General features: G+C 55.4%; 1 protein-coding gene across 2 annotated transcripts in view; it reads right to left on the reverse strand.

Annotated features, from left to right (window-relative positions):
* WDR11 (WD repeat domain 11) overlaps positions 1–25,947 on the reverse strand; it is a 51,511-nt gene extending 25,564 nt beyond the window's left edge. Inside the window, exons 1-15 of one of the 2 annotated variants that reach the window (XM_061556630.1) lie at positions 25,656–25,947; positions 21,387–21,498; positions 20,932–21,085; positions 19,558–19,731; positions 16,065–16,260; positions 14,212–14,377; positions 13,017–13,188; positions 11,439–11,616; positions 10,198–10,307; positions 8,915–9,097; positions 6,020–6,104; positions 4,613–4,719; positions 3,384–3,459; positions 1,864–1,972; positions 1,476–1,600 (exon numbers count right to left, since the gene is read on the reverse strand). In XM_061556630.1, coding sequence (XP_061412614.1) covers positions 1,476–1,600; positions 1,864–1,972; positions 3,384–3,459; positions 4,613–4,719; positions 6,020–6,104; positions 8,915–9,097; positions 10,198–10,307; positions 11,439–11,616; positions 13,017–13,188; positions 14,212–14,377; positions 16,065–16,260; positions 19,558–19,731; positions 20,932–21,085; positions 21,387–21,498; positions 25,656–25,741 — 2,033 coding nt within the window. In that variant the 5' untranslated portion in view covers positions 25,742–25,947. The remainder of the gene's footprint in view (positions 1–1,475; positions 1,601–1,863; positions 1,973–3,383; positions 3,460–4,612; positions 4,720–6,019; positions 6,105–8,914; positions 9,098–10,197; positions 10,308–11,438; positions 11,617–13,016; positions 13,189–14,211; positions 14,378–16,064; positions 16,261–19,557; positions 19,732–20,931; positions 21,086–21,386; positions 21,499–25,655) is intronic. The other variant, XM_061556631.1, reaches the window with a different exon arrangement.
* Between the last annotated feature and the right edge of the window lie 897 nt (positions 25,948–26,844).

A 26,844-nucleotide genomic window follows, 5' to 3' on the forward strand; every position in this document is an offset into this window, starting at 1 on the left:
ACGGGGGGAGCTTGGAGATGAGATGATGCACGGGGGGGGGGGGGAGCTGGGAGATGAGATGATGCACGGGGGGGGGAGCTGGAGATGAGATGATGCACGGGGGGGGGAGCTGGGGGATGAGATGATGCACGGGGGGGGGGGGGGGAGCTGGGGGATGAGATGATGCACGGGGGGGGGAGCTGGGGGATGAGATGATGCACGGGGGGGGGGGGGAGCTGGGAGATGAGATGATGCACGGGGGGGGGGGGAGCTGGGAGATGAGATGATGCACGGGGGGGAGCTGGGAGATGAGATGATGCACGGGGGGGGGGAGCTGGGGGATGAGATGATGCACGGGGGGGGGGGAGCTGGGGGATGAGATGATGCACGGGGGGGGGGAGCTGGGGTATGAGATGATGCACGGGGGGGGGGGAGCTGGGAGATGAGATGATGCACGGGGGGGGGAGCTGGGGGATGAGATGATGCACGAGGGGGGGGGGAGCTGGGAGATGAGATGATGCACGGGGGGGGGGAGCTGGGGGATGAGATGATGCACGGGGGGGGGGAGCTGGGAGATGAGATGATGCACGGGGGGGGGGGGGGAGCTGGGGGATGAGATGATGCACGGGGGGGGGGAGCTGGGGGATGAGATGATGCACGGGGGGGGGGTGAGCTGGGTGATGAGATGATGCACGGGGGGGGGGGGAGCTGGGGGATGAGACGATGCACGGGGGGGGGGAGCTGGGGGATGAGATGATGCACGGGGGGGGGGGAGCTGGGGGATGAGATGATGCACGGGGGGGGGGGAGCTGGGGGATGAGATGATGCACGGGGGGGGGAGCTGGGGGATGAGACGATGCACGGGGGGGGGGGGAGCTGGGGGATGAGACGATGCACGGGGGGGGGGGGGGGAGCTGGGGGATGAGACGATGCACGGGATTTGGAATGACAAGTGACGGTCGCTGTGCTAAACCGCGGATACACAAAACTCCACACCTCGATAAACAAATTGGTATAGCGAAGGAAAACCATTGATACATAAATACCACGAATGCAAAAAACGCGGTTGGTGAGGGATTACTGTACACAACACACACCACGACCTACACCCCATCCACCCCAATACAATACAACTATCATTCATAATAATCACAGCATCCACAGCTCAACCACACCAATAGCATCGACCACATGTATGTGAGCGAGTGTATTGTTCTGGGTGTAGTGGTGTTGTGGTTGTGGGTATAGTGGTTGCCATGTATGCATGTTTGTGATTGCTGTACTGTGTATGGTTGTGGTGGTTGCTACAGTGTGTGGTTATAGTGTGTATGGTCATGATAGTGGTTGCTGTCGTGTATGATTGTGGTTGTAGCGTGTATGGTTGTGGCCATGGTTGTTGCTGTAGTGTGTGGCTGGAGCATTTACGGTTGTGGTGGTGGCTGTAGTCTGTGGTTGTGGTTGGAGCGTGTACGGTTGTGGTGGTGGCGATTGCTCACCTGATGAGCGAGGGTTGCAGGGAGCCGGTCTCCCCATCGGTCACGCTCGTTTGCCGCGCCATCGCCTCCCGCGCCGCCAGTTGCTTCTTGCGCAGGGTGCGCAGGTTGTGAGAGGGGGACCACTCCTGTGGGGGGCGGCACGGGCGGGGAGCGCAACCTGGAGTGGGTAACGAAACCACGCGAAGCCTGCGTACAACCATCACCTCCTCACCGTGACTTTGCGATGTCTGCGGAAGGGTTTTCCACCACATAGGGGCGGCTTCAGTCCAGCACGCCTGAGCATGGGACACATCTTCATTGATGTCACCGTCGCTACGATGGAAGGCCCATTACCCTTACAGAGTATGTGCGTGCGTGCGTGCGTGCGTGCAAGAGTGGCCCTGCTCACCAGGGCCGTGACGGCCGGGAAGGTCTTGGGCATCTCGCGCAGCAGGGCGCCCGTGCGCACGTCCCACAACTCGACGGGCTTGTCGCGGAACGCCACAATCAGATACTGCCTACGGCAGCACACACAGCCGCGAGCAGCACACACAGCCGCGAGCAGCACACACAGCCGCGAGCAGCACACACAGCCACACACAGCCGCGAGCAGCACACACAGCCACACACAGCCGCGAGCAGCACACACAGCCACACACAGCCACGAGCAGCACACACAGCCGCGAGCAGCACACACAGCCGCGTGCAGCACACACAGCCACACACAGCCGCGAGCAGCCACACACAGCCGCGAGCAGCACACACAGCCACACACAGCCACGAGCAGCACACACAGCCACACACAGCCACGAGCAGCACACACAGCCACACACAGCCGCGAGCAGCACACACAGCCACACACAGCCACGAGCAGCACACACAGCCACACACAGCCACGAGCAGCCACACACAGCCGCGAGCAGCACACACAGCCACACACAGCCACGAGCAGCACACACAGCCACACACAGCCGCGAGCAGCACACACAGCCACACACAGCCACGAGCAGCACACACAGCCACACACAGCCGCGAGCAGCCACACACAGCCGCGAGCAGCCACACACAGCCGCGAGAGCCACACACAGCCGCGAGCAGCCACACACAGCCGCGAGCAGCCACACACAGCCGCGAGCAGCCACACACAGCCGCGAGCAGCCACACACAGCCGCGAGCAGCCACACACAGCCGCGAGCAGCCACACACAGCCGCGAGCACCACACACAGCCGCACACAGCCACACACAGCCACACACAGCCACACAGCCACACACAGCCACACACAGCCGCGAGCAGCCACACACAGCCGCGAGCAGCCACACACAGCCGCGAGCACCACACACAGCCGCACACAGCCACACACAGCCACACACAGCCACACAGCCACACACAGCCACACACAGCCGCGAGCAGCCATACACAGCCGCACACAGCCGCGTCATGGCTCCACGTCAAGCGCTGACGATAGGGACGCTTCCAGCATTATCGGAAAGTCAAATGCTCGAGAGTGTAGGTGAACGATAGATGAACTTAAATTAACCCAGTAGTTTCTAAATCTAAAACTCGCTGGCCCAAGCGCGCCATGTGACAATATCCCACGTGTAAGAGCCCCATAGGAGGACAGAGGAAACCACCGGAGACTCCAAAATGCGTTTAGAGTATTTAGAATCAACAGGCGTTCAGAGTATTTGGCTGCTAAAAGTTTCCACATGATAAGCCACTTCGTTCAGCTATCATCTGTGGCCAAGTCGCTTCTGAAAAAGAAGGATGTAACTCAGTGGGCCTTACCTGATAAAATAAAAAATAGTTTAGTTTTAGTTAAAACAGCATTGTCTGGAGCAGAGCTCTCGTCACGTGATATGAAAGCACGAGCGGACGCGTTCATCGGCCTGTGCCGGGTGCGGGAGGCGGCGGTGGTGCTGGGACTCACTTGAGGTGTGAGATCTTGATCATGTCGATAGGAGGCTCATCGTTCCCCCTCTCGCCGCGGAACGGCGTGCTCCGCCCTGCCCACCGCCACCACGCAGCAGCAGCATCACACAGCGGGCGCGAGCTGGCACCGACAGTCCTCAACTCGCCGGCATAATCACGCCGTCAGTGCACTTGAACGCAAGCCCCAATTAACCACATCACCCCTCTTCTCTGGCGCATACTGCGTCCGATTAGCCTCCGCTATTTGGCCTGCTTCATCACATGATGGCTTAGCGTTGGGGATGCGTGACCAAGCATCCTCACCTGCCAAAGCATTTCACCTGCCAGAGCAGCTCACACAATCCTATACGGGTAAACCCAGCACGGACCATATAAAGGTCAGCCTGGATTGTTTCCAGCGGGTGTAGGTGTAACTGGAATGGAATCCCATGATTTTGTAAGCATTTTTGTCAGAATGACAGATCAGGCAACCTAATACAGTGTTATGCAGCTAGTGAAATGTTGACTCTGCTAATCTGATTTGGCCACCAAACCAGAGCTGGCGATGAGAACTCCACAGGTGCAGGAACTCTTCTACCGTCGGATTGCATAAAGTTGTGGATGGCACAAAATACCCAGGCACGTGTTCCGTTGTGGCAAGCTTCAGGATCAATAACATGATCTCTGATGTCTTCTCAGAATGGAGAGCAATCACCCAGCCACTGACAAGGTAAATGACATTCGTAGCGTGATTGTACCATATAGGGAGCCATGCATTTATCACATTATGACATTAAGCAACCTCCCACTATAATGTATGGAACAAAACAACCACCAATACAGCCATGAAGGCAGAGTACGTAGTTAAACTAATTAGTAAAATCTATAGGAGCAGCAGCAAACATCGCTGCTGCTCCTATTGGCGTGACACACCCTGACCCCTGGGCCTGCCAAACCTCTCAGCGTCCCTCATGTTTGTGAGCAAGGGCTCTGGAAACCTGAGGACCAAAAATAAAGATTCAGAGCCCCTGAAACTTCTTCTTCATGGCTTTGAAAGACTTGGCTAGATCAATGTGAGATAGATAGAGATGGGCCGGTCCTGTGATTTTCTGCTAAGATTTTCCGGATCCACATGGCCTCAAAGTGTACCTCGCCCGGCATGTATGCATGTGCGTATCGGTGTGTTGCTTAATGTGTTGCAATCGTGTCGATGCAAGTACCCATGTGTGCATGTGTGTTTGTGTGTACCTGTAGACATGTCCACCAGTTGAAGTTCATTGCGAACCAAGCCCACGTTATTAGGGGTGGAGCTGGCGTGGGACAGGAATGATGTCAGGCTCACCCACTCAATACCCCTGCGCACACAGAGACACACAGAGGCACACAGAGGCACACAGAGGCAATCACAGGCACAGCCACACACACAGAGGCAATCACAGGCACAGCCACACACACAGAGGCTATCACAGGCACAGACACACACAGAGGCAATCACAGGCACAGACACACACACACAGAGGCAATCACAGGCGCAGGCACACAAAGACACACACAGAGGCAATCACAGGCACAGCCACACACACACACACAGATACACAGAGGCAATCACAGGCACAGACACACACAGAGGCAATCAAAGGCACAGACACACACACAGAGACACACACACACAGAGGCACACACAGAGGCACACACAGGCGCAGGCACACAAAGACACACACAGGCAAACACACACACAAGAACCAGGCACAAGCACAGACACACAAAGGCAAAAAAGACAAAGATCCCCCATATAGCCTAAACAGACTGTTGGGTCAAGTGCTGTTAGCCAGCACCTATGAAGGTCAGCACAGCACACGAGGGGGTGGGTGGCCAACACCACGCCCGGCTGCCTTTGTCTCCCCAGTGGCGATGTTTACACATCGCGCCAGGTACTAATTTGAGGCTGTACAAAGACATACAAGCACACATATACACATTTATGAGTGCTGGCTTCTGTGCTTGGTGTTCTGCATCTGCCGAGTGTGCTGGACAATGTACGTGTGTTTGTTGTTACAGTTTACTCTGTGTGTGGGCTTACTTTGTGCTGCAGGTTCTGCTAACTGTGTGTTGAGTACATACCGAGTTTAATTTGATTGGCCTATGTGTGTGCTTCGTATGTTGAGTGTTTGGTGTTGTGTGTGCCATGTGATGCCGTGTGTTGTGTAGGTACAGTGGACACTGTGTTTTGACTGTGCTGATGGTGTGTGGTGTGTTATGAATATACGGAGAACAATGTGTGTTGGGTGTGACTGTGTTTTGGGAGCGGTGGCGTAGCCTGAAGTGCAATACGAACTCGGCGACCCAAGTTCATTCCCGCCCCTGGCCAACGTCAGTCATGGGCCTTGCCTAGGTCAACTCAGCCTCAAACTAGTACTGCGTGTGGCGTGTAAACATCACCATTGGGGAGACGTAAGTGGACGAACGTGGCGACAGTCACACCACCTTCACTTGTGTTGCTCCGGCCTTAATAGGTGCTCCCTAACAGCACTTGCCTCAACATTCTGAGTCATTGTCTTGTCGTGACTCCCCGTGTGACGCACAGCGCGACACCACGTGCATCTCCGCGTGTTAGTCTGCGTGTCAGTCCGCGTGTTAGTCTGCGTGCTCACGTACCGGACCTCACAGGTGTGCACACTGAACTCCTTGTAGAGCAGCCCGCTGGTGAGATGGTAGACCAGCACCGAGCCACTACTCGTGCCTACAGCACACAGCCACCACAACACCTCACCATTACAGCACACAGCCACCACAACACCACCACTACAGCACACATCCACCACAACACCACCACCACAGCACACATCCACCACAACACCTCATCACTACAGCACACATCCACCACAACACCACCACCACAGCACACATGCACCACAACACCACCACTACAGCACACATCCACCACAACACCACCACACCAGTACACATCCACCACAACACCCCACCACCAACAGCACAATCCACCACAACACCACCACCACAGCACACATCCACCACAACACACCACCACAGTACACCTCCACCACAACACCCACCACCACAGCACACATCCACCACAACACCACTACAGCACCACATCCCCCACAACACCACCACTCACCTCATCATCACCACAACACCACCACTCACCTCATCATCACCACAACACCACCACTACAGCCACAGCCACCACAACCACCACCACTACAGCACACATCCACCACAACCACACACCACAGCCACACATCCACACAACACCACCACCACAGCAACACATCCACCACAACACCACCACTACAGCACACATCCACCACAACCACCACCACTACACCAACCACCACAACACCACCAACTACACCACACATACCACAACCACCACTACACCACACATCCACCACAAACACCACACCCCACACATCCACCACACCACCCACCACTCCACCACACATCCACCACAACACCACCACACAGCACACATCCACCACAACACCACCACCACAGCACACATCCCCACACACCACACTACACCCATCCACCACAACACCACTATACACCACACATCCACCACAACACCACCACCACAGCACACAGCCACCACAACACCACCCTACAGCACACATCCACCACAACACCACCACTACAGCACACATCCACCACACCCACCCCACAGCACACATCCACCACAACACCACCACCACAGCACACATCCACCACAACACCACCACTACAGCACACATCCACCACAACACCACCACCACAGCAACATCCACCACAACACCACCACCACAGCACACATCCACCACAACACCACCACTACAGCACACATCCACCACAACACCACCACTACCACATCATCCCCACAACACCACCACCACCACACACACAACACCACCACCACAGCACACATCCACAACACCACCACTACAGCACACATCCACCACAACACCACCACCACAGCACACCCCCAACACCACCACCACAGCACACATCACCACAACACCACCACTACAGCAACATACACCACAACACCACCACTACACACATCCACCACAACACCCCACCACCCACAACACACACACCACAACCACCACTACACCACACATCCACCACAACACCACCACTACACCACCATCCACACAAACACACACACCCACAACATCCACCACAACACCACCACTACACCACACATCCACACAACACCACCACTACACCACACATCCACCACAACACCACCACCACAGCACACATCCACCACACACACCACCACAGCACATCCACCACAAACCACCACTCACCACACACATCCACCACAACACCACACACCCCAAACATCCACCACAACACACCACCACAGCACACAGCCACCACAACACCACCACTACAGCACACATCCACCACAACACCACCACTACAGCACACATCCACCACAACACCACCACCACAGCACACATCCACCACAACACCACCACCACAGCACACATACACCACAACACCACCACTACAGCACACATCCACCACAACACCACCACCACAGCACACATCCACCACAACACCACCACCACAGCACACATCCACCACAACACCACCACTACAGCACACATCCACCACAACACCACCACTACACCACACATCCACCACAACACCACCACTACACCACACATCCACCACAACACCACCACCACAGCACACATCCACCACAACACCACCACTACAGCACACATCCACCACAACACCACCACCACAGCACACATCCACCACAACACCACCACCACAGCACACATACACCACAACACCTCACCACTACAGCACACATACACCACAACACCACCACTACAGCACACATCCACCACAACACCACCACCACAACACACATACACCACAACACCACCACTACAGCACACATCCACCACAACACCACCACTACAGCACACATACACCACAACACCACCACTACAGCACACATCCACCACAACACCACCACCACAACACACATACACCACAACACCACCACTACAGCACACATCCACCACAACACCACCACCACAGCACACATCCACCACAACACCACCACCACAGCACACATACACCACAACACCACCACTACAGCACACATCCACCACAACACCACCACCACAACACCACCACGGCCAACATCGGTGACAAATATCCGGACCGGTCCTGGTCCTCAGTTGTGAATGAGTACCTTGTGCGCTGTGTAAAGATCAGCACTGGGGAAACAAAGGAGGCCGGGTGTGGTGCTGGCCACCCACCCCCTTGTGTGCTGTGCCAGCCTTCATAGGTGCTCGCTAACAGCACTTGCCCAAAACAGTCTGTTAAAGGCTACACGGAGGATCTTTGTCTTTGGGCGGTGTGCACGTGTGCGAGCACGCGCACACACACGTGCACACACGCGCACACACACACACCACACACACGCACACACATACGCACACACGCACACACACACGCACACACGCACACACACACGCACACACACACACGCACACACACATGTCCGTGTGTGCACCATACCGACGGCCAGCAGGGGCTGGTACTGCTCCAGGTTCTTGGTGGTGAGTGGGGGGCACATGCGCAGCACAAACGGCGGGGGCGGCAGGCCGGAGAGCAGCCCCGTGAGCAGGAAGCGCAGGGAAACTTCCTGCTGCGGACCCGGCGGCCTTGCGGAGTGCTCGTCCGCAAACACCAGGCACTGGCCTGCAGCAGCGGCACATGAAGCCGCAGCGCGGCAGCCTCACACACGGCGCTTGGCAACACGAGACGGTTGACTAAACTACTAACTTCTTTTTTTAACCAGCTGTAGAGCATTTTTTTTCACAAGTGTCCCTGCTATCACAAACGATAGCTCAAAGAAGTGGCTTGTCATGTGGTAATTTATAGCAGCCAAATACTCGAAACGCTGTTTCTCAATGTGGAGGGGAAAAGAGAGGAATTGGAGAAAAATCCACGAGACCACGAGGAGAGAGACACGCAAACTCCAAATATAAAGGCGTCAGGGTCGGGATTGAACCCACACCCTCCTGTGTACCAGGCGAGGTGGTTAACGTCTCGCCACAGTGGAGAGATGTTAACTCTCGCAGGCAGGATCGACACATCGGTTGAACTAAGAGCACCTCACGGTGCTAACATTAACATCATTATACTTTCAACTTGTCAAAGGGCTTCGCTCACTTGCGGAGAGAGAGAGATCGATTCAGAGGCGCGAGGAACCAGACAAGCAGGAGGGCAGCCGTGTGGTGAGCTGCAGCCCTCTATATATTGAGGTGTTATCGGCCAATCAATGAGTGTGCACATGTGGGAGGAAACCGGAGTGCCTGGAGACACCTCACACATTGTGAGGGAAGAAACGCTCCATCCCCAAGATGTGTGCGGTCCACAAATCCTCGCTGCCTCCGCAGTGCCGGATTACAGGCCACGTGCGTCACTGTCGCCCAGCTTTCAAGCCTTCATTTTCGCAAGTTGCATTTTAGAGGGCAAAGCGTGGAGGATTCTCCAGCTTCCAAGAAGTTCAACATTTCACAAGAACCGCGTGTAGACACCAAGCGCGGAAGCTGTGCTCCTCCAGCGAGGAGGCTGCACAGCAGCAGCTCACCGGCTCGCACTGCGCGTGTCTCCTTGCATTGTAGAGAACGCGACGCCACGCGGACGGCACTCCACGTGGAGGCAGCTGACAATGCGAAATGTTACGAGCACCAAGATTGCAAAAAAGCTACAGGCAAGAGGCGAATGGGGTTTGTGCTGTGTGCTATGCCACTGAGTGCTTCTTCTGTGTGCTATGCTGCTGTGTGCTGCTGTACCAAAGGCGCTGTCGAGGGAAAGGTCCGGCAGCGTGGGGGTGCGTGGCCCAGCAAGTGCCCCGCAGAAGGAGAGCGGAGACAGCAGCTGAGAGGAGCCACCCTGAGCACAGCTGCACCAGCACACACAAAGACAAAGATCCCCGTGTAGCCTTAGCTCACCGTTAGGGCAAGTGCTGTTAGCGAGCACCTATGAAGGCCGGCACGGCACATGAGGGGGTGGGTGGCCAACACCACGCCTGGCCGCCTTTGTCTCCCTCGTGGTGATGTTTACACACCGCACCAGGTACTCATTTGAGACCGAGTCGATCTAGGGGAGGCCCAGAACCGGTTCAGATAACCGTCACTGGTCATGGCTGTAAGCAGGAATCGAACTTGGATTACTGTGTGAGTAGCACAGTGCGCTAAACTATACACCAACACACCAACACGAGTATAGATACACGAGCACAGAGGTACACTAACACAAGGATCAGTACAAATCTAGATTGATAGATAAGTACAGAAATAACTAACCCCGCACTCAGCTACCCCAGAATGAGGTAAACTCGCGGAGCTGCTCCTGCAATAAGTGTCTCGATGTCCTGGCCACCCCACAGCGTGCACAGCCTCAGAATGTCAGGCTACAAGAAACGACCACAGCTCCCAGGTCTATTGTTCAGAACAGAGGCTTACGGGACGCTCGATGAGAGGGTAATGTTACCGAGCAAACCAGGTTCAATCTGACAAACTTGAATTCGCAAAGCTGTATAGGTCCTTCTGTTCGAACAACTGAAAACAATAAAAATGTGTCAACTGGATGACTTTATTGCCTATTTGCACTTTGAGAGAGGGGATCCCCCGACTCCCACGTACACCCTAACCCCACGTACCATCACCCAGCGTACCCTCGCCCCCACGCACCATCACCCAGCGAACCCCCGCCCCCACGCACCATCACCCAGCGTACCCTCGCCCCCACGCACCATCACCCAGCGTACCCTCGCCCCCACGCACCATCACCCAGCGTACCCTCGCCCCCACATACCATCACCCAGCGAACCCTCGCCCCCACGCACCATCACGCAGCGTACCCTCGCCCCCACGTACCATCACCCAGCGTGCCCTCGCCCCCACGCACCATCACCGAGCGTACCCTCGCCCCCACATACCATCACCCAGCGAACCCTCGCCCCAACGCACCATCACCCAGCGAACCCTCGCCCCCACGTACCATCACCCAGCGTACCCTCGCCCCCACGTACCCGCGTGTGGCGTGCAGCTCCCACACGAGCAAGCGTCCGTCGCTCACCAGCATGGCCGCCGCATTCTCCCCCACGGGGCAGCAGCCCAGCGCCATGGGGCGCACCGTCTTGGTGACGCGCACCGCGTCCGACTGACAGCGCAGCTCGTACACCACGTCCGCAGACACACAGTCCACCTCTATGCACACAGCAATGCAAAACACATAGTGACGAAACACACACAGTGACACAACACACACAGTGATACAACGCACACAGTGACAATGCACAGCGACGCAACACACACACACAGCGACGCGCACAGTACACCACACACCCACACAGCGACGCACACGCACACAGCGATGCAACACACACAGTGACGCGCACACACACACACACACAGTACACCACATACACAGCGACACACACACACACACAGCGATGCAACACACACAGTGATGCGCACACGCGCAGCGACACACACACAGTACACCACACACACAGTGACGCAACACACACAGCGACACACACAGTACACCATACACACACAGAGACGTTAGCGAGCACCTATGAAGGCCAGCACAGCACACGAGGGGATGGGTGGCCAGCACCACGCCCGGCCGTCTTTGTCTCTCCAGTGGCGATATTTACACACCTCACCAGGTACTCATTTGAGGCTGAGTCGACCTAGGGGAGGCCCATGACCGGTTCAGATAATTGCCACCGGTGTTTGCCATGAGCGAGAATTTAACTCGGGTCTGAAGCGCAGCGCGCTAACCGCTACACCACCGCTCCCCACATGCAACACACAATGACGTAACACACACACTCACACAGCAACACAACACCCACACAGAAACAGAACACCCACACACAGTAACAGAACATACACACACAGCAACACAATACACACACAGCGACACAATACACACACACAGTGACATCAATACAGTGACACACACACAACATCCAAACACACACACATACATGGTGCCACAAGCCAATCTCACATCCCCACTAGCCAATCTCACTCATTGCGCATGTCCCAGCTGCTATCACACTGCACTGCAACGCTATACTGCAATGGGTGGCAGGGTGGTGGCGCAGTGGAAACACCTGCACATCACAGCAAGGGTTCTGGGTTCGATCTCTTCTGTGTGGAATTTGTACGTTCTCCCGCTGTTGTTCTGCGTGGAATTCCTCCGGCTTCACTGGTTATCCTACCATAGCCAAAAGAAAACTTCAGTGCAACTCGTATCGGCTAAACACCCAAATGCTGAAAATATACCTGCACATTACTCAACGTGGATCACACCGAGTCGCGACATCGCCCCCTACTCTGAAACATGTGGCAGGATCCTCCTGAACAACAGTCTTGAGACTCGGCGAGGCTTTCCTGGGTGAACGAGCGCAACAACAACGACGACGACGACGATGATTGAGATATCAAAACGGCGCGATTTAGGAGATGAATGGAAACCCGACTGGTGATCCCGACGAACCACCAGCGTAAGAGTATAGAGGCGGGAAATAAACACGCAGCCTCGGTGCGCCGCCACTCCGCGCGCGACCCGTGCCCTCGTGCGTGTGGCTCACGCTGGGAGAGAGCGCGAGCGCGGGGTTTTGGATGCGGCGGCAGAGACGCACCGGCCTCATCGGCGGGGGCCAGCACGGGCACGCTGGGGCGGTTGGGGCGCCGCACCCGCAGGGTGGCGCAGCCGTTCTCGTGCAGACAGAAGAGGGCATCGCGCTGGCGGCACGGGATTACCTGCACCGCGCGCACCGCAGGGGGCATGGGTAACAAGCGACACCACCAACACCGCCAACACTGCCAACCGGGATGCCGTGGCGGCTACACTGCATTATTTTTTTATTTTACCAGATAAGGTCCACTGAGCTGTACAGCTCTTTTTCACAAGCGACCTGGCCACGAATTATCGCTCAACAAAGTGCCTTATCATGTAGAAATGTATTGCAGCCAAATACTCTAAACGCATGTTTCTGAGTGTGGAGGGAAATACCGGAGGACCTGGAGAAAAATCCATATGACCACGGGGAGAACACGCAAACTCTGAATATACAGCAGGCATCATCAGGGTCGGGATCAAACCCACGGCCTGCTATATACCAGGCGAGGCAGTTAACATCTCGCCATCCGTGGTATCATCCTATTATCTACAAAAGTGGTTGTCATCCTATTATGTACAAGTTACCACGTGGTTCCCCTTTCCTGTATATTGCATAAGAGATGAAAAGGTGGAAGTGAAGCAGTGTGGCGCCTTGCAGTGGCCCAGCACAATACCAGAAACCTTTCAGCTATGGGAGAAGCAGCAGTGGACTATACTTGGCAACTTCGTAATGTACATCTCTAGATCATCCATATATTCACCCAACACGAACATCTATCCTTCTTCATCCATCATCATCATCCATAGCATCAAAATTCATCAACCTCCTTCTTGATCTATCACCTTCATCTATTTTCATTATCATCATTCACCGCTGTCATGAATCATCAGCGTCGTCATCCACCCCAGCGCTGCACTCCACGGTCGGCGCTCACGGTGCCCCCCACCACAGGGCGACAGCCGCTCGCTCTTACAGCCGCACTAGAGCCGCCCGCTTCATGCCAACTCGACCGCAGCGACCGGCATCGGCGGCGGTCGGACGACCACCGCTACCGTCAATATCACCGCCAGCGGTGGGCGAGGTCAACGAGGTCAACGAGGTCAATGAGGTCAACGAGGTCAACGACAAACGGCGGCAGTGGCCCCCACGCGCGAGACGGCACCTGCAGGAAGGGCACGCCGCTGCGCTCGATGGCGACGATGCCAACTGTCTGGCTGATCTCCAGGTCGAGGATGACGATCTCGCGTGGGTACAGCAGCAGCATGTGGGAGCGGTGGGCGGGCAGGTACGACATCTGGATGCACTCTGTGAGCAGCACCCCCTCCACACTGCAAAGACAAAGATCCCCCAAATAGCCTGATCAGACAGTTGGGGCAAGTGCTGTTAGCGCGCACTATAAAGCCGGCGCGGCACACGAGGGGGGTGGGTGGCCGGCACCACGCCCGGCCGCCTTTGTCTCCCCAGTGGCGATGTTTACACACCGCACCAGGTACTCATTTGAGGGTGAGTGAACCTAGGGGAGGCCCAGTTCAGATAATCGTCACTGGTGTTGGCCGTGAGCGGGATTTGAACCCGGGTCACCCGGGTTCGTAGCGCAGCGTAGCGCTAACCGCTACACTACCGCTCCACACTGCACACACATATGGGGCACGTCCACACTACAACGACCATCATTCCCCGCGGAGTAGTGATGTCACCACGATGCACTTTTGAGTACAAGTGAAGAGTGGAAGGCTTGCGCACTTAATGTCTGCGCAGCTTATATACAGCTGTGTTCACTCTCTCACACCGCCCGATGTTCAGATCTCTGGCACTGGTTTTCATCTTCGGTGCGTCTGCATTTCTCTTTCTGCTCCACTAAATTCACTTGCCGTGTTTGAAAAATGCATATATGTAATCAGTTCCCTCTTTTAATCGATTTGCATTTTTAATTCCACGTTTCTTGATGTTCATCAAATACACTGCTAACACAGGATCGGCTATCGTCCCAGGTGGATACTTGTGTATGACACAAGTCATAGGGAGTGTCGGGACAATCTGAGAGCGAGGGTGCAGAAGCAGAGCTGAATACCTAAAAGGCCCAGGTGTGTAATTATTGACTTCAGAAGAGGTCAGATGACTCGGGAGGTAGCAGCGCTGAAGCTGGCTTCGCTAAGATCCTGGGTTAAAATAGAAGCTGCTGCCTGTGATTGAACCGGGGTTCTGAAGCTTGGCGAGTTGGTATTCTCAGAAATATGGCCAACTTCCAGCTGTGATGGAGCAGAACTCTCACGCACTCGGTCGTGTCGCCATCAACCAGGAGGGGTAGTCCCATGATGAGGTTGGGAAGTGAGCCACCTTGTGGGTGCACATTGGTGACATCACACCACCTAAGGCCAAGACTGGAGGAGATTTTCAAATTTTCGAGCAACTGCCTGATAATGCTGGTTGTGACTATCAGCAAAACGTTAGACTACCCGGTTGTTAAATGTTGTGTGTGGATCGCTCTCCAACAACCACATCGGTGGTGCTGCCGAAGCAGTAATGAGTTGGGACGTTTGATGACGTCACAACTTTATTAACTGGCTGTGACGGGTGGAGGAGGGTTTACGGCAAGCATTTCACGTGCGCGATCTGACCCAAAAATCTATTACGAATAACAACATTGTTTGCGAAAGTACTCGCGTGTTAAATTCACACAGGAGAGGTTTGAGTCTAGGTTCATCCACGATAGGAATGAAGAATACATTTTTTTATATTATGATTAAAACTAAAAAATAATTACCAGGTAAGGCCCATTGATCGAAAAAGCTCTTTTTCAAAAGTGACCTGGCCACAAACGAAGTGGCTTATCACGTCAACATGCATTGCAGCCAAATACTCTGAATGCATGTTTCTGAATGTGGAGGGGAAAACCGGAGGACTCAGAGAAAAGTCCACATGACACGGGCAGAGAGAACATGCAAACTCCAAATATACAGGCGTCAGGGTCGGGATCGAACCCACGACCTCCTGTATATTAGGGGCCGCTCACACCTCGGCTTCTCGTCGGTGATCAGCGTCTTGACACGGTTGAGCGCTCGCCGGGCGCCCGTGGGAGCGCGTCCCGCTGCCGCGGCAACACCGGCGGTGCTTGAGCTGGGGCTGGAGATGTAAACCTTCCTGCCTGCGCTCGGTGGCGGCCTCGATGGGGAGAAGTCGTGCACGAACACCATGCCCTCGCTCGTCAGCACTGCACACACACAGTGCCCTCGCTCGTCAGCACTGCACACACACAGTGCCCTCGCTCGTCAACACCGCACATACACACACCGTGCCCTCGCTCGTCAACACCGCACACACACACACCGTGCCCTCGCTCGTCAACACCGCACACACACACACCGTGCCCTCGCTCGTCAACACCGCACACACACAGTGCCCTCGCTCGTCAACACCGCACACACACACACCGTGCCCTCGCTCGTCAGCACTGCACACACACAGTGCCCTCGCTCGTCAACACCGCACATACACACACACCGTGCCCTCGCTCGTCAACACCGCACACACACACACCGTGCCCTCGCTCGTCAACACCGCACATACACACACACCGTGCCCTCGCTCGTCAACACCGCACATACACACACCGTGCCCTCGCTAGTCAACACCGCACACACACAGTGCCCTCGCTCGTCAACACTGCACACACAGTGCCCTCGCTCGTCAACACCGCACATACACACACCGTGCCCTTGCTCGTCAAAGACAAAGATCCCCCGTATAGCCTCTAACAGACTGTTGGGGCAAGTGCTGTTAGTGAGCACATATGAAGGCTGGCACAGCACACGAGGGGTTGGGTGGCCAAAACCAAGCCCGGCCGCCTTCGTCTCCCTAGTGGCAATGTTTACACAAAACACCAGGTACTCATTTGAGGCTGAGTCGACCTAGTGGAGGCCCAGAACCGGTTCAGATAATCGTCACTGGTGTTGGCCGTGAGCGGGAATCGAACCCGGGTCGCCAGCTTCTTAGCGCAGCGCGTTGTTACACTACCGCTCATCAACACTACACACACACCGTGCCCTCGCTCGTGAACACTGCACACACACACACACACACCGTGCCCTCACTCGTTAAAACTGCAAACACACACACAGCTGCTGAGAGAATGTATCAGTTTCTGAGAGTCAGTTTTGTAAAAGAATGGGTGAGTTCATAATAGTGGTTGGGTTTTTGAGAGCTGGGTGAGTTTCTGAGAGCTTGGTGAGTTTCTGAGAGCTGGGTGAGTTTCTGAGAGCTGGGTGAGTTTCTGAGAGCTGGGTGAGTTTCTGAGAGCTGGGTGAGTTTCTGAGAGCTTGGTGAGTTTCTGAGAGCTTGGTGAGTTTCTGAGAGCTTGGTAAGTTTCTGAGAGCTGGGTGAGTTTCTGAGAGCTTGGTGAGTTTCTGAGAGCTTGGTGAGTTTCTGAGAGCTTGGTAAGTTTCTGAGAGCTGGGTGAGTTTCTGAGAGCTTGGTAAGTTTCTGAGAGCTGGGTGAGTTTCTGAGAGCTGGGTGAGTTTCTGAGAGCTTGGTAAGTTTCTGAGAGCTTGGTGAGTTTCTGAGAGCTGGGTGAGTTTCTGAGAGCTTGGTGAGTTTCTGAGAGCTTGGTGAGTTTCTGAGAGCTTGGTAAGTTTCTGAGAGCTGGGTGAGTTTCTGAGAGCTTGGTGAGTTTCTGAGAGCTTGGTGAGTTTCTGAGAGCTTGGTAAGTTTCTGAGAGCTGGGTGAGTTTCTGAGAGCTTGGTAAGTTTCTGAGAGCTGGGTGAGTTTCTGAGAGCTGGGTGAGTTTCTGAGAGCTTGGTAAGTTTCTGAGAGCTTGGTGAGTTTCTGAGAGCTGGGTGAGTTTCTGAGAGCTGGGTGAGTTTCTGAGAGCTTGGTGAGTTTCTGAGAGCTGGGTGAGTTTCTGAGAGCTGGGTGAGTTTCTGAGAGCTTGGTGAGTTTCTGAGAGCTGGGTGAGTTTCTGAGAGCTGGGTGAGTTTCTGAGAGCTTGGTGAGTTTCTGAGAGCTGGGTGAGTTTCTGAGAGCTGGGTGAGTTTCTGAGAGCTGGGTGAGTTTCTGAGAGCTGGGTGAGTTTCTGAGAGCTGGGTGAGTTTCTGAGAGCTGGGTGAGTTTCTGAGAGCTGGGTGAGTTTCTGAGAGCTGGGTGAGTTTCTGAGAGCTGGGTGAGTTTCTGAGAGCTGGGTGAGTTTCTGAGAGCTGGGTGAGTTTCTGAGAGCTGGGTGAGTTTCTGAGAGCTGGGTGAGTTTCTGAGAGCTGGGTGAGTTTCTGAGAGCTGGGTGAGTTTCTGAGAGCTGGGTGAGTTTCTGAGAGCTGGGTGAGTTTCTGAGAGCTGGGTGAGTTTCTGAGAGCTGGGTGAGTTTCTGAGAGCTGGGTGAGTTTCTGAGAGCTGGGTGAGTTTCTGAGAGCTTGGTGAGTTTCTGAGAGCTGGGTGAGTTTCTGAGAGCTTGGTGAGTTTCTGAGAGCTTGGTGAGTTTCTGAGAGCTGGGTGAGTTTCTGAGAGCTGGGTGAGTTTCTGAGAGCTGGTGAGTTTCTGAGAGCTGGGTGAGTTTCTGAGAGCTGGGTGAGTTTCTGAGAGCTGGGTGAGTTTCTGAGAGCTTGGTGAGTTTCTGAGAGCTTGGTGAGTTTCTGAGAGCTGGGTGAGTTTCTGAGAGCTGGGTGAGTTTCTGAGAGCTGGTGAGTTTCTGAGAGCTTGGTGAGTTTCTGAGAGCTGGGTGAGTTTCTGAGAGCTTGGTGAGTTTCCTGAGGTGAGTTTCTGAGAGCTGGGTGAGTTTCTGAGAGCTGGGTGAGTTTTCTGAGAGCTGGGTGAGTTTCTGAGAGCTGGGTGAGTTTCTGAGAGCTGGGGTGAGTTTCTGAGAGCTTGGTGAGTTTCTGAGAGCTTGGTGAGTTTCTGAGAGCTGGGTGAGTTTCTGAGAGCTGGGTGAGTTTCTGAGAGCTGGGTGAGTTTCTGAGAGCTTGGTGAGTTTCTGAGAGCTGGGTGAGTTTCTGAGAGCTTGGTGAGTTTCTGAGAGCTTGGGGGAGTTTCTGAGAGCTGGGTGAGTTTCTGAGAGCTGGGTGAGTTTCTGAGAGCTGGGTGAGTTTCTGAGAGCTGGTGAGTTTCTGAGAGCTGGGTGAGTTTCTGAGAGCTGGGTGAGTTTCTGAGAGCTTGGTGAGTTTCTGAGAGCTGGGTGAGTTTCTGAGAGCTTGGTGAGTTTCTGAGAGCTTGGTGAGTTTCTGAGAGCTGGGTGAGTTTCTGAGAGCTGGGTGAGTTTCTGAGAGCTGGGTGAGTTTCTGAGAGCTGGGTGAGTTTCTGAGAGCTGGGTGAGTTTCTGAGAGCTGGGTGAGTTTCTGAGAGCTGGGTGAGTTTCTGAGAGCTTGGTGAGTTTCTGAGAGCTTGGTGAGTTTCTGAGAGCTTGGTGAGTTTCTGAGAGCTTGGTGAGTTTCTGAGAGCTTGGTGAGTTTCTGAGAGCTGGGTGAGCTACTGATAAAGTGGGTATCTGAGAACGGGAATGCATGTGGGAGCAGCAGGTGGCACGGACGGGCGAGGCTGGAGGGATCAAAGGGGTCGCAGGAGAAGGAGATGATGTTCTCCGCGTAGCTCTTCTTCCACAGCTTGGTGCCCGTGTCTGCGTTCCACAGCACCAGCAAGTTCGGGGGATGCACGGCGAGAAGCAGGTCCAGGCTGGCGTCCTGGCTCCACAGCCACTCCATGTCTGCAGGGAGGGCCCCGCGGCACCGCCACCCGACCGTGTGAGAGTTCACAAACGACAAGGCGATTCCTGTTCGGCCTCGCAGGCCGTACAGCGACAGTTCTCAGCCCACGGTCCGTGGACCACTGGCCGTGAGAAGTTTTCTACGAAACTGCTGTAGACACTTTGATGTTTTTCTCAAAACGACGGGAGTTATGTTATCGGTGCATGGTGGAGGTCCACGAATATTTTTTCAAAGTTGACAGAAGGTCTGCGGGTACAGCAGGAAGGTTGGGAACCACTGCTGAAGAGGAAAATGTTGTTTGGTGAGCATCTTTTAAAAGATGGGCAGCCCAGCGGTATAGCCAGAACAATGTCCAGCCACCATTATCTTCCCAAAGAAAGCGTTCGCACGCCACACTAGTTACTAATTTCTTTAGAACTGCTTTTTGTGTATAGTTTGTTGTGCTTCCCCCGCACCTCTGATTAGCACGGTTGGCGACGAACAGTGCGAAAGAAGTTCAACATACATGCATACTCATTTAATGCCGAGTCAACCAAGTCATGCTCAGGATAGGTTCAGATACCACAGATGTGCATGGTCAGGAATGGAATCCATGCCACTGGAACTGTATGGTGGTCCATGAATCAACACCACATCACTCTCTACAAGACGCAAGCGCGTGTGTGTAGTGCAGAGCGGTGGAGAGGTGAGCTTGTGTTTGGTGCAGTGCAATTCCAGCTACTCAGATTTGACTGGAAGCAGTGGCAGGTGGCATCTAATGTCAAACGATGTCCGCGTTGGTTTAGCCTTGGCCTACCCAGCCTAAACCGAGGACTTGGTGTGGCATTAGCACGCAAGCATAGGAACGGCAGAGCCGGCCAGGTGTGGTGTGCACCACATCGTTCTCATGTTCGCCTCACCATTCTTTACAGGTGCTTGCTCACAGCACTTTCCCCTGAGTTTACAAAGGTAAATAGAAGATCTCTCCGTGTGCGCGTGCGTGCGTGCCTGTATGTGTGGCAGTGCAGATATTAGCCCACTGCGCTACGAACCCGGTGACCCGAGTTCGATTCTCGCTCACGGTCAAAACCAGTGACGATTATTTAAACTGGTCCCGGGCCTCTCCTAGTACTTGGTGCTTTCATAGGTGCTCGCGAACAGCACTTACCCCAACAGTCTATTCAAAGATATATGGGAGATATCTGTCTGCGTATGCATACCCTGCACAGGCTTCGTGTACTCCTGGATCTCGCAGCGCGCTCCGCCCGCGGCCACGTCCCACACCACGATTTTGCCGCTAGCGTCCCCCGAGGCCAAGCGGGCGGAGTAGGGGGCGCACGCATCGTGGTGGTAGTTCTCCCGAGCCCATTTCACCTGCAGTGGGCACAGCGCCAGCCACTCACAGCGCCACACGTACACAGCGACCCATGTACACTGCACTACACGTTCGCAGCGCCACACGTACACAGTGTCACACGTACACAGTGCCACACACACAGCACCCGCCACACGTACACAGTGTCACACGTACACAGTGCACACACACACACAGCACCCGCCACGCGTCCACAGTGCCATCCACGCACAGCACCACTCGGGGCGACGGGGGCAGGCTGTGGGTTCGGATTGGGGCTGGGTTTGTTTCTGCGAGTGTGAGCTCCGTGGTAGGAGTTACCTTGACGACTGTTGCCTTGTGTTTGTCCAGAGCCTGGATTGTCTGGGCCGTGCGAGGATCCACCACCATGACCAGCGAATGGCATCCATATGCCAGCAAGCCCTGCCATCCCCTACACACGCCAACGAGCACCACTCAGGTCACGCTCCACTGGGGCCGGAATCTGCGTCCGCTCCGGCGAGTGGCCGCACATCAGGAACTCAGAGGGGGAAAGATCAACACACACACCCTCATCTCGATCCTGTACAACCTAGGGATGGACTGCTTCAAGTGTGCCCGGCGTGAGAACTACCGTTATTATCGCTAAATACTTCCGAGAACAAATGCACATTGAATGCATTTTGTTTTATTTCTTGTTGATTTATTGTTGTTTATTGTGTAACTCTTGTCTATATTTAGTCCCTGCATTAGCTACTCCGCTTGCTCACCTCCCAGCCTTTTCCTGACCAGGTGCCCTCGGCTCCCTCTCGGGGCCTTGCCGATACTACACACTGGGGCCCTGCCACGACACAGTGAAGCAGTGAAGGGCCTAGTCACCACAGCACTGCTGCTTTAGGAACCGTTTGGTTGGTGTAGTGATTTAGTTGGTGGGCTATGGATGGTGGTGCTTGTCAGTTGAATGGGGTGTCGAGATGGTGTCAGTGCGTGCTGGTGGTTGCATGCATTTTAGTTGGTGTTGGTAGTTGACTTTGATGTGGTTGGTTGAGTGGGGTGTTGAGATAATGGCAGTGCGTGGTGGTGGTAAGTGTTGGAATGGTTGACCTGATCTGGCCGTCGTTTGTCCCCCGAGGTGGCCGTCTGTTGCCCTCCTGTGCATGCGCGGGTTGCTGTGTGTCCCTGCGTCAGTCGTGCCCCTCTGCTATTGATCCTTGATGTCTCTTCTCTTTTTCTTCCCCACTGACTTTTCCCAATTGTGGCCCTGATGTGTTGTTGTGGATTTCCTGTGTATATGTAATTCGCTTTGAGATGCCGTGGCATTAAAGCGATCAATTCATGGAAATCCCTATCCTATCCTCATGAGCGCCGCCATCATCAACATCACTCAAATTAACACGAACATCAACACTGTCATTACTGTCATTATTGTCATGTTATTTCATTGCTAACCAGTTTGTCCTATCACTGGACTCAGTGAAGGCAGCCAGGATTTCTCCACATTTCGCCGATGGCCACTGGAGGTGTCTTAAGTGGCCAACACTGAGCATGACTTGCCCGGGCTGCAGTGGCAGATGGTGACGTGTGTCGCACCGCAGGGCAGAGGAAAGAGCCCCCCCCCCGACTTCATGGCCATTCATGAGACATTTGCATCAACGTGGAGCTCCGTCTGCGTGCTTACTCTTACCTCCCCGCTCCCACGTGTCCATGGGGTATTAATAATCACCCCAACTCCCAACGGAGACCTTCACCTCACCCGTGGTGTGCACTCTTCGACACGAGCTTGACACTTTATGACTCAGATGTCTTTCAGTAGTGTGCTCGTGACGTCACTGTTATAGACCGGCTATAATTATTTCTCAATAATGAAGCTTTAAACTCTTGCTGGTCAGCCCGGGCAAAAGCTGAGATGTGTTTATGATTGCACCACCTTGTAATATGATGGGGAGCTGCTTGCTTTATCTCCCCCAACCCCCTCCACCTCCTCTCATCCTTACCCCCACTCCACGTGCCCTCCCCCCCCCCCTTCATGCTGAATGTAAAATATATAATAGGTGACGTTTCGGGAAATGAAACCTCTTCATAGTGTAACCGGGTCAATTAGGTTAATGAAAGCACTATTGACGAACATGTGTTTGTATTATTTGAGATTGTGCAACAACCGCCATTCTCCAGGAAGTGGCGGTGACGTCACCACAGGCCACGTGAAGTGTCGAAAGCTCGCTGGCAGGTCATGCGACAGACCCATTTTTCCACGGGTCGACTGACTGAGATGACTGGCAGATGCACCACCTGTGCCCCCGACTGTGCCAACTTGCCGCACGGCGCTCCGCTCGTTGTTGTGAGCGTCGCTCCTCTGCCCTCCGTTGCAGTTGGAGGGCGAGCGCCTCCAACTTCCCAGTAGCGTCCTTCACGAGCCTCCTCCAGAGGCTGATCTTGACACCGTCGGTAGCAGTCATTGGCAAGGCCACTCAGCTCCACATCAGCCCATTTCTTTTCTAGCCCGTGCGTGCCCGTTGAGCTCCCTCTATCCGACGCAGCCTTAACTGAAAGAATATCTCATTGGTGGGACTGTGTCCAGATCTTCCAATCCAGCCTGGTTAAACCCTGGGTGGAGCGTAGGAAGGCATTCCTGAATGTTTCTAACTGGCGCAGATGTTCGCTTACAGGGGTCCACGTTTCGCAAGCATAGAAAAGGAGAGAGCATAACTGAGGGTGAGAAGACCCGAAGCTTCGCGTGGAGCGACAGACCAGGTAGCGTCCACACAGCAGCGTTCGTTACATAGACGAAGAAAAGATGCCGTCAGACTGATTGGGAGTGGGACCTCTGCTGTCAAACTGGAGCTTGTGCAAAGACAAAAATCCCCCGCTATGATTTTGAGGCACGTGCTGTTGCGAGCACCTGTGAAGATGGGTACGGCACACGAGGGGGTGGGCGGCCAACACCACGCCCGGTCTCCCCCAGTGACGATGTGTACACACCGCACCAGCTACTCATTTGAGGCTCAGTCGACCTAGGAGCTTGTGCATCACTACCCCACGCAGTGTCACCAAACTCGTTCGATATTGTTCGACGTGTCACCGCGTGGCGCAAACGATTGTGACGTCGCCAAGGCGGCGTGACGTCACGAGTTAAAGCGAAAAAGAAGCGACGACGTCGACGGCGCCGCTCCGTGCAGGAGAACGAAGGCCGCCCGCCTCGCCACGCTCACTCACTCACCCACTCACTCACTCACCCACACACTCACCCACTCACCCACTCACTCACTCACCCACACACACACTCACCCCGCTCACTCACCCGCTCACTCACTCACCCACACACTCACCCACACACACACTCACCCACTCACCCACTCACTCACTCACCCACACACACACTCACCCGCTCACTCACCCGCTCACTCACTCACCCACACACTCACCCACACACACACTCACCCACTCACCCACTCACTCACTCACCCACACACACACTCACCCGCTCACTCACCCGCTCACTCACTCACCCACACACTCACCCACACACACACTCGCTCACCCACTCACCCACTCACTCACTCACCCACACACACACTCACCCGCTCACTCACCCGCTCACTCACTCACACACACACTCACCCGCTCACTCACTCACTCACCCACACACACACTCACCCGCTCACTCACTCACTCACTCACCCACCCACCCACTCACCCGCTCACTCACTCACCCGCTCACTCACCCGCTCACTCACCCGCTCACTCACTCGCTCACTCACTCACTCACCCACTCACTCACTCACTCACCCACTCACTCACCCACTCACTCAGTCACTCACTCACTCACTCACTCACCCACTCACTCGCTCACCCGCTCACTCGCTCACTCGCTCGCCCGCCCACTCACTCGCTCACCCGCTCACTCGCCCACTCACTCGCCCACTCACTCACACACTCACTCACTCACCCGCTCACTCGCTCACTCACTCGCCCGCTCACTCGCTCACCCGCTCGCTCGCTCACCCACTCGCTCGCTCACCCGCTCACCCGCTCACCCACTCACCCACTCACTCACCCGCTCACTCACTCACCCACACACACTCACCCGCTCACTCGCTCACTCACTCGCTCACCCGCTCACTCGCTCACTCCTCACTCACCCACTCGCTCGCTCACCCGCTCACCCGCTCACTCACTCACTCACCCGCTCACTCACTCACCCGCTCACTCACTCACTCACCCGCTCACTCACCCGCACACTCACCCGCTCACTCGCTCACCCGCTCGCCCACTCACCCACACGCTCACCCGCTCACCCGCTCACTCACCCGCACACACACTCACCCGCTCACTGGCCCACTCACTCACCCGCTCACTCGCTCACTCGCTCACCCGCTCACTCACTCGCTCACCCGCTCACTCACTCGCTCACTCACTCGCTCACTCGCTCACCCACTCACTCGCTCGCCCGCACACTCGCTCGCCCGCTCACTCGCTCGCCCGCTCGCCCGCTCACCCACTCACTCACTCACCCACACACTCACCCGCTCGCTCGCCCGCTCACTCGCCCACTCACTCACTCACCCACTCGCCCACTCACTCACTCACCCACTCGCCCACCCACTCACTCACCAGTCCGCGGCGAGGCGGTTGTTGGCGTGCAGCGCCCCGGGCAGCGAGCGCGCGGGCAGCTTGATGTTCACGGTAACGGGCAGCATCTCTCCCCGCTGCTCCTCCTGCTGCTGCTCCTCCTCCTGCTCCTGCTGCTGCTCCTCCTCCTGCTCCTCCTCCTGCTCCTGCTGCTGCTCCTGCTGCTGCTCCTCCTGCTGCTCCTCCTGCTGCTGCTCCTGCTGCTGCTCCTGCTGCTCCTCGGGGTGTCCGCGCTGTCAGCGCTCCGCTTCCTGCCCGCGCTATCGCGCGATGACGTCATCGCCGCCTCCCCGCCCGAACCGGCGACAGCGCGGGTGTGACGTCATCTACGCGTGACGTCATCGCCGACGCGTGACGTCACCAACCCGGGGCCCAGCGCGCGGAAGTCTCCGCTCCCGCCATCTTGTTAAGTTCAGCGGCGCGCAGCTGGTCGCGGTGGTCGCCGACGAGAGGCTGTTCCCGTCCGTCCACGTCTCAAGTCGCGGCATTCACCGCACGAATGGGACCCCCTGAAGGCCACCGAAGGTTCCTCAAACAAAAACACGGCAGAGGGAAAGCAAACTTCGGAGTGCCTCGAGCACCGATGGACGTGTCGGCGTACAGAGGGTTAGTTCCGTGAGGTGCCTTGTTGTTGTTGGTGTTCTGAACGGCTTCGGTGGCAATGCTCGTCCTTTGTTAATGGTCGGCGTTTGTTTTAAATCCCAATGGATATTCAATGTTCAGAAGGAGCACCGATATCCCGCTCGTCCCGCGTTAAACTTCCATTCTCGTGCTCCCGGCGCGACTTGCACCCGCGTCTACAGCTATTGAGCTTCATGCCCGTGGCCAGCTTATTGTAATCGACCTGTACAAGTGCGTCTTTACGACGGTGTTTGAAAGCTTATTTCATAAATCACGAGGGGCTAGCTTATTAGGGCTGCGTCCCGAATGATCCAAAGCACGGCTGTTGACTTACCAGGAAAGCCTCGGCGGGTCTCTCCACGGGTTCCCCGAGAGGGTCTCGGCTACATTAAACATTTGGCGAAGACCAATGACTGGTTGTTGTTGTTTATGTGAGAACAAGGGAGGAAACGCGCAGACCCATGTGCTTCGTGCTGAGGCACGAATCCCTGTGGCCACCCTCAGGGTCCCCCCCGCGTGTTCATTGCCAAGGGGCTCCACTCCAACTCCA

This window comes from Lethenteron reissneri, chromosome 22 (genome assembly GCF_015708825.2).
Source record: "Lethenteron reissneri isolate LAM-NWPU_2019-01 chromosome 22, ASM1570882v1, whole genome shotgun sequence".
NCBI lineage: Eukaryota > Metazoa > Chordata > Hyperoartia > Petromyzontiformes > Petromyzontidae > Lethenteron > Lethenteron reissneri.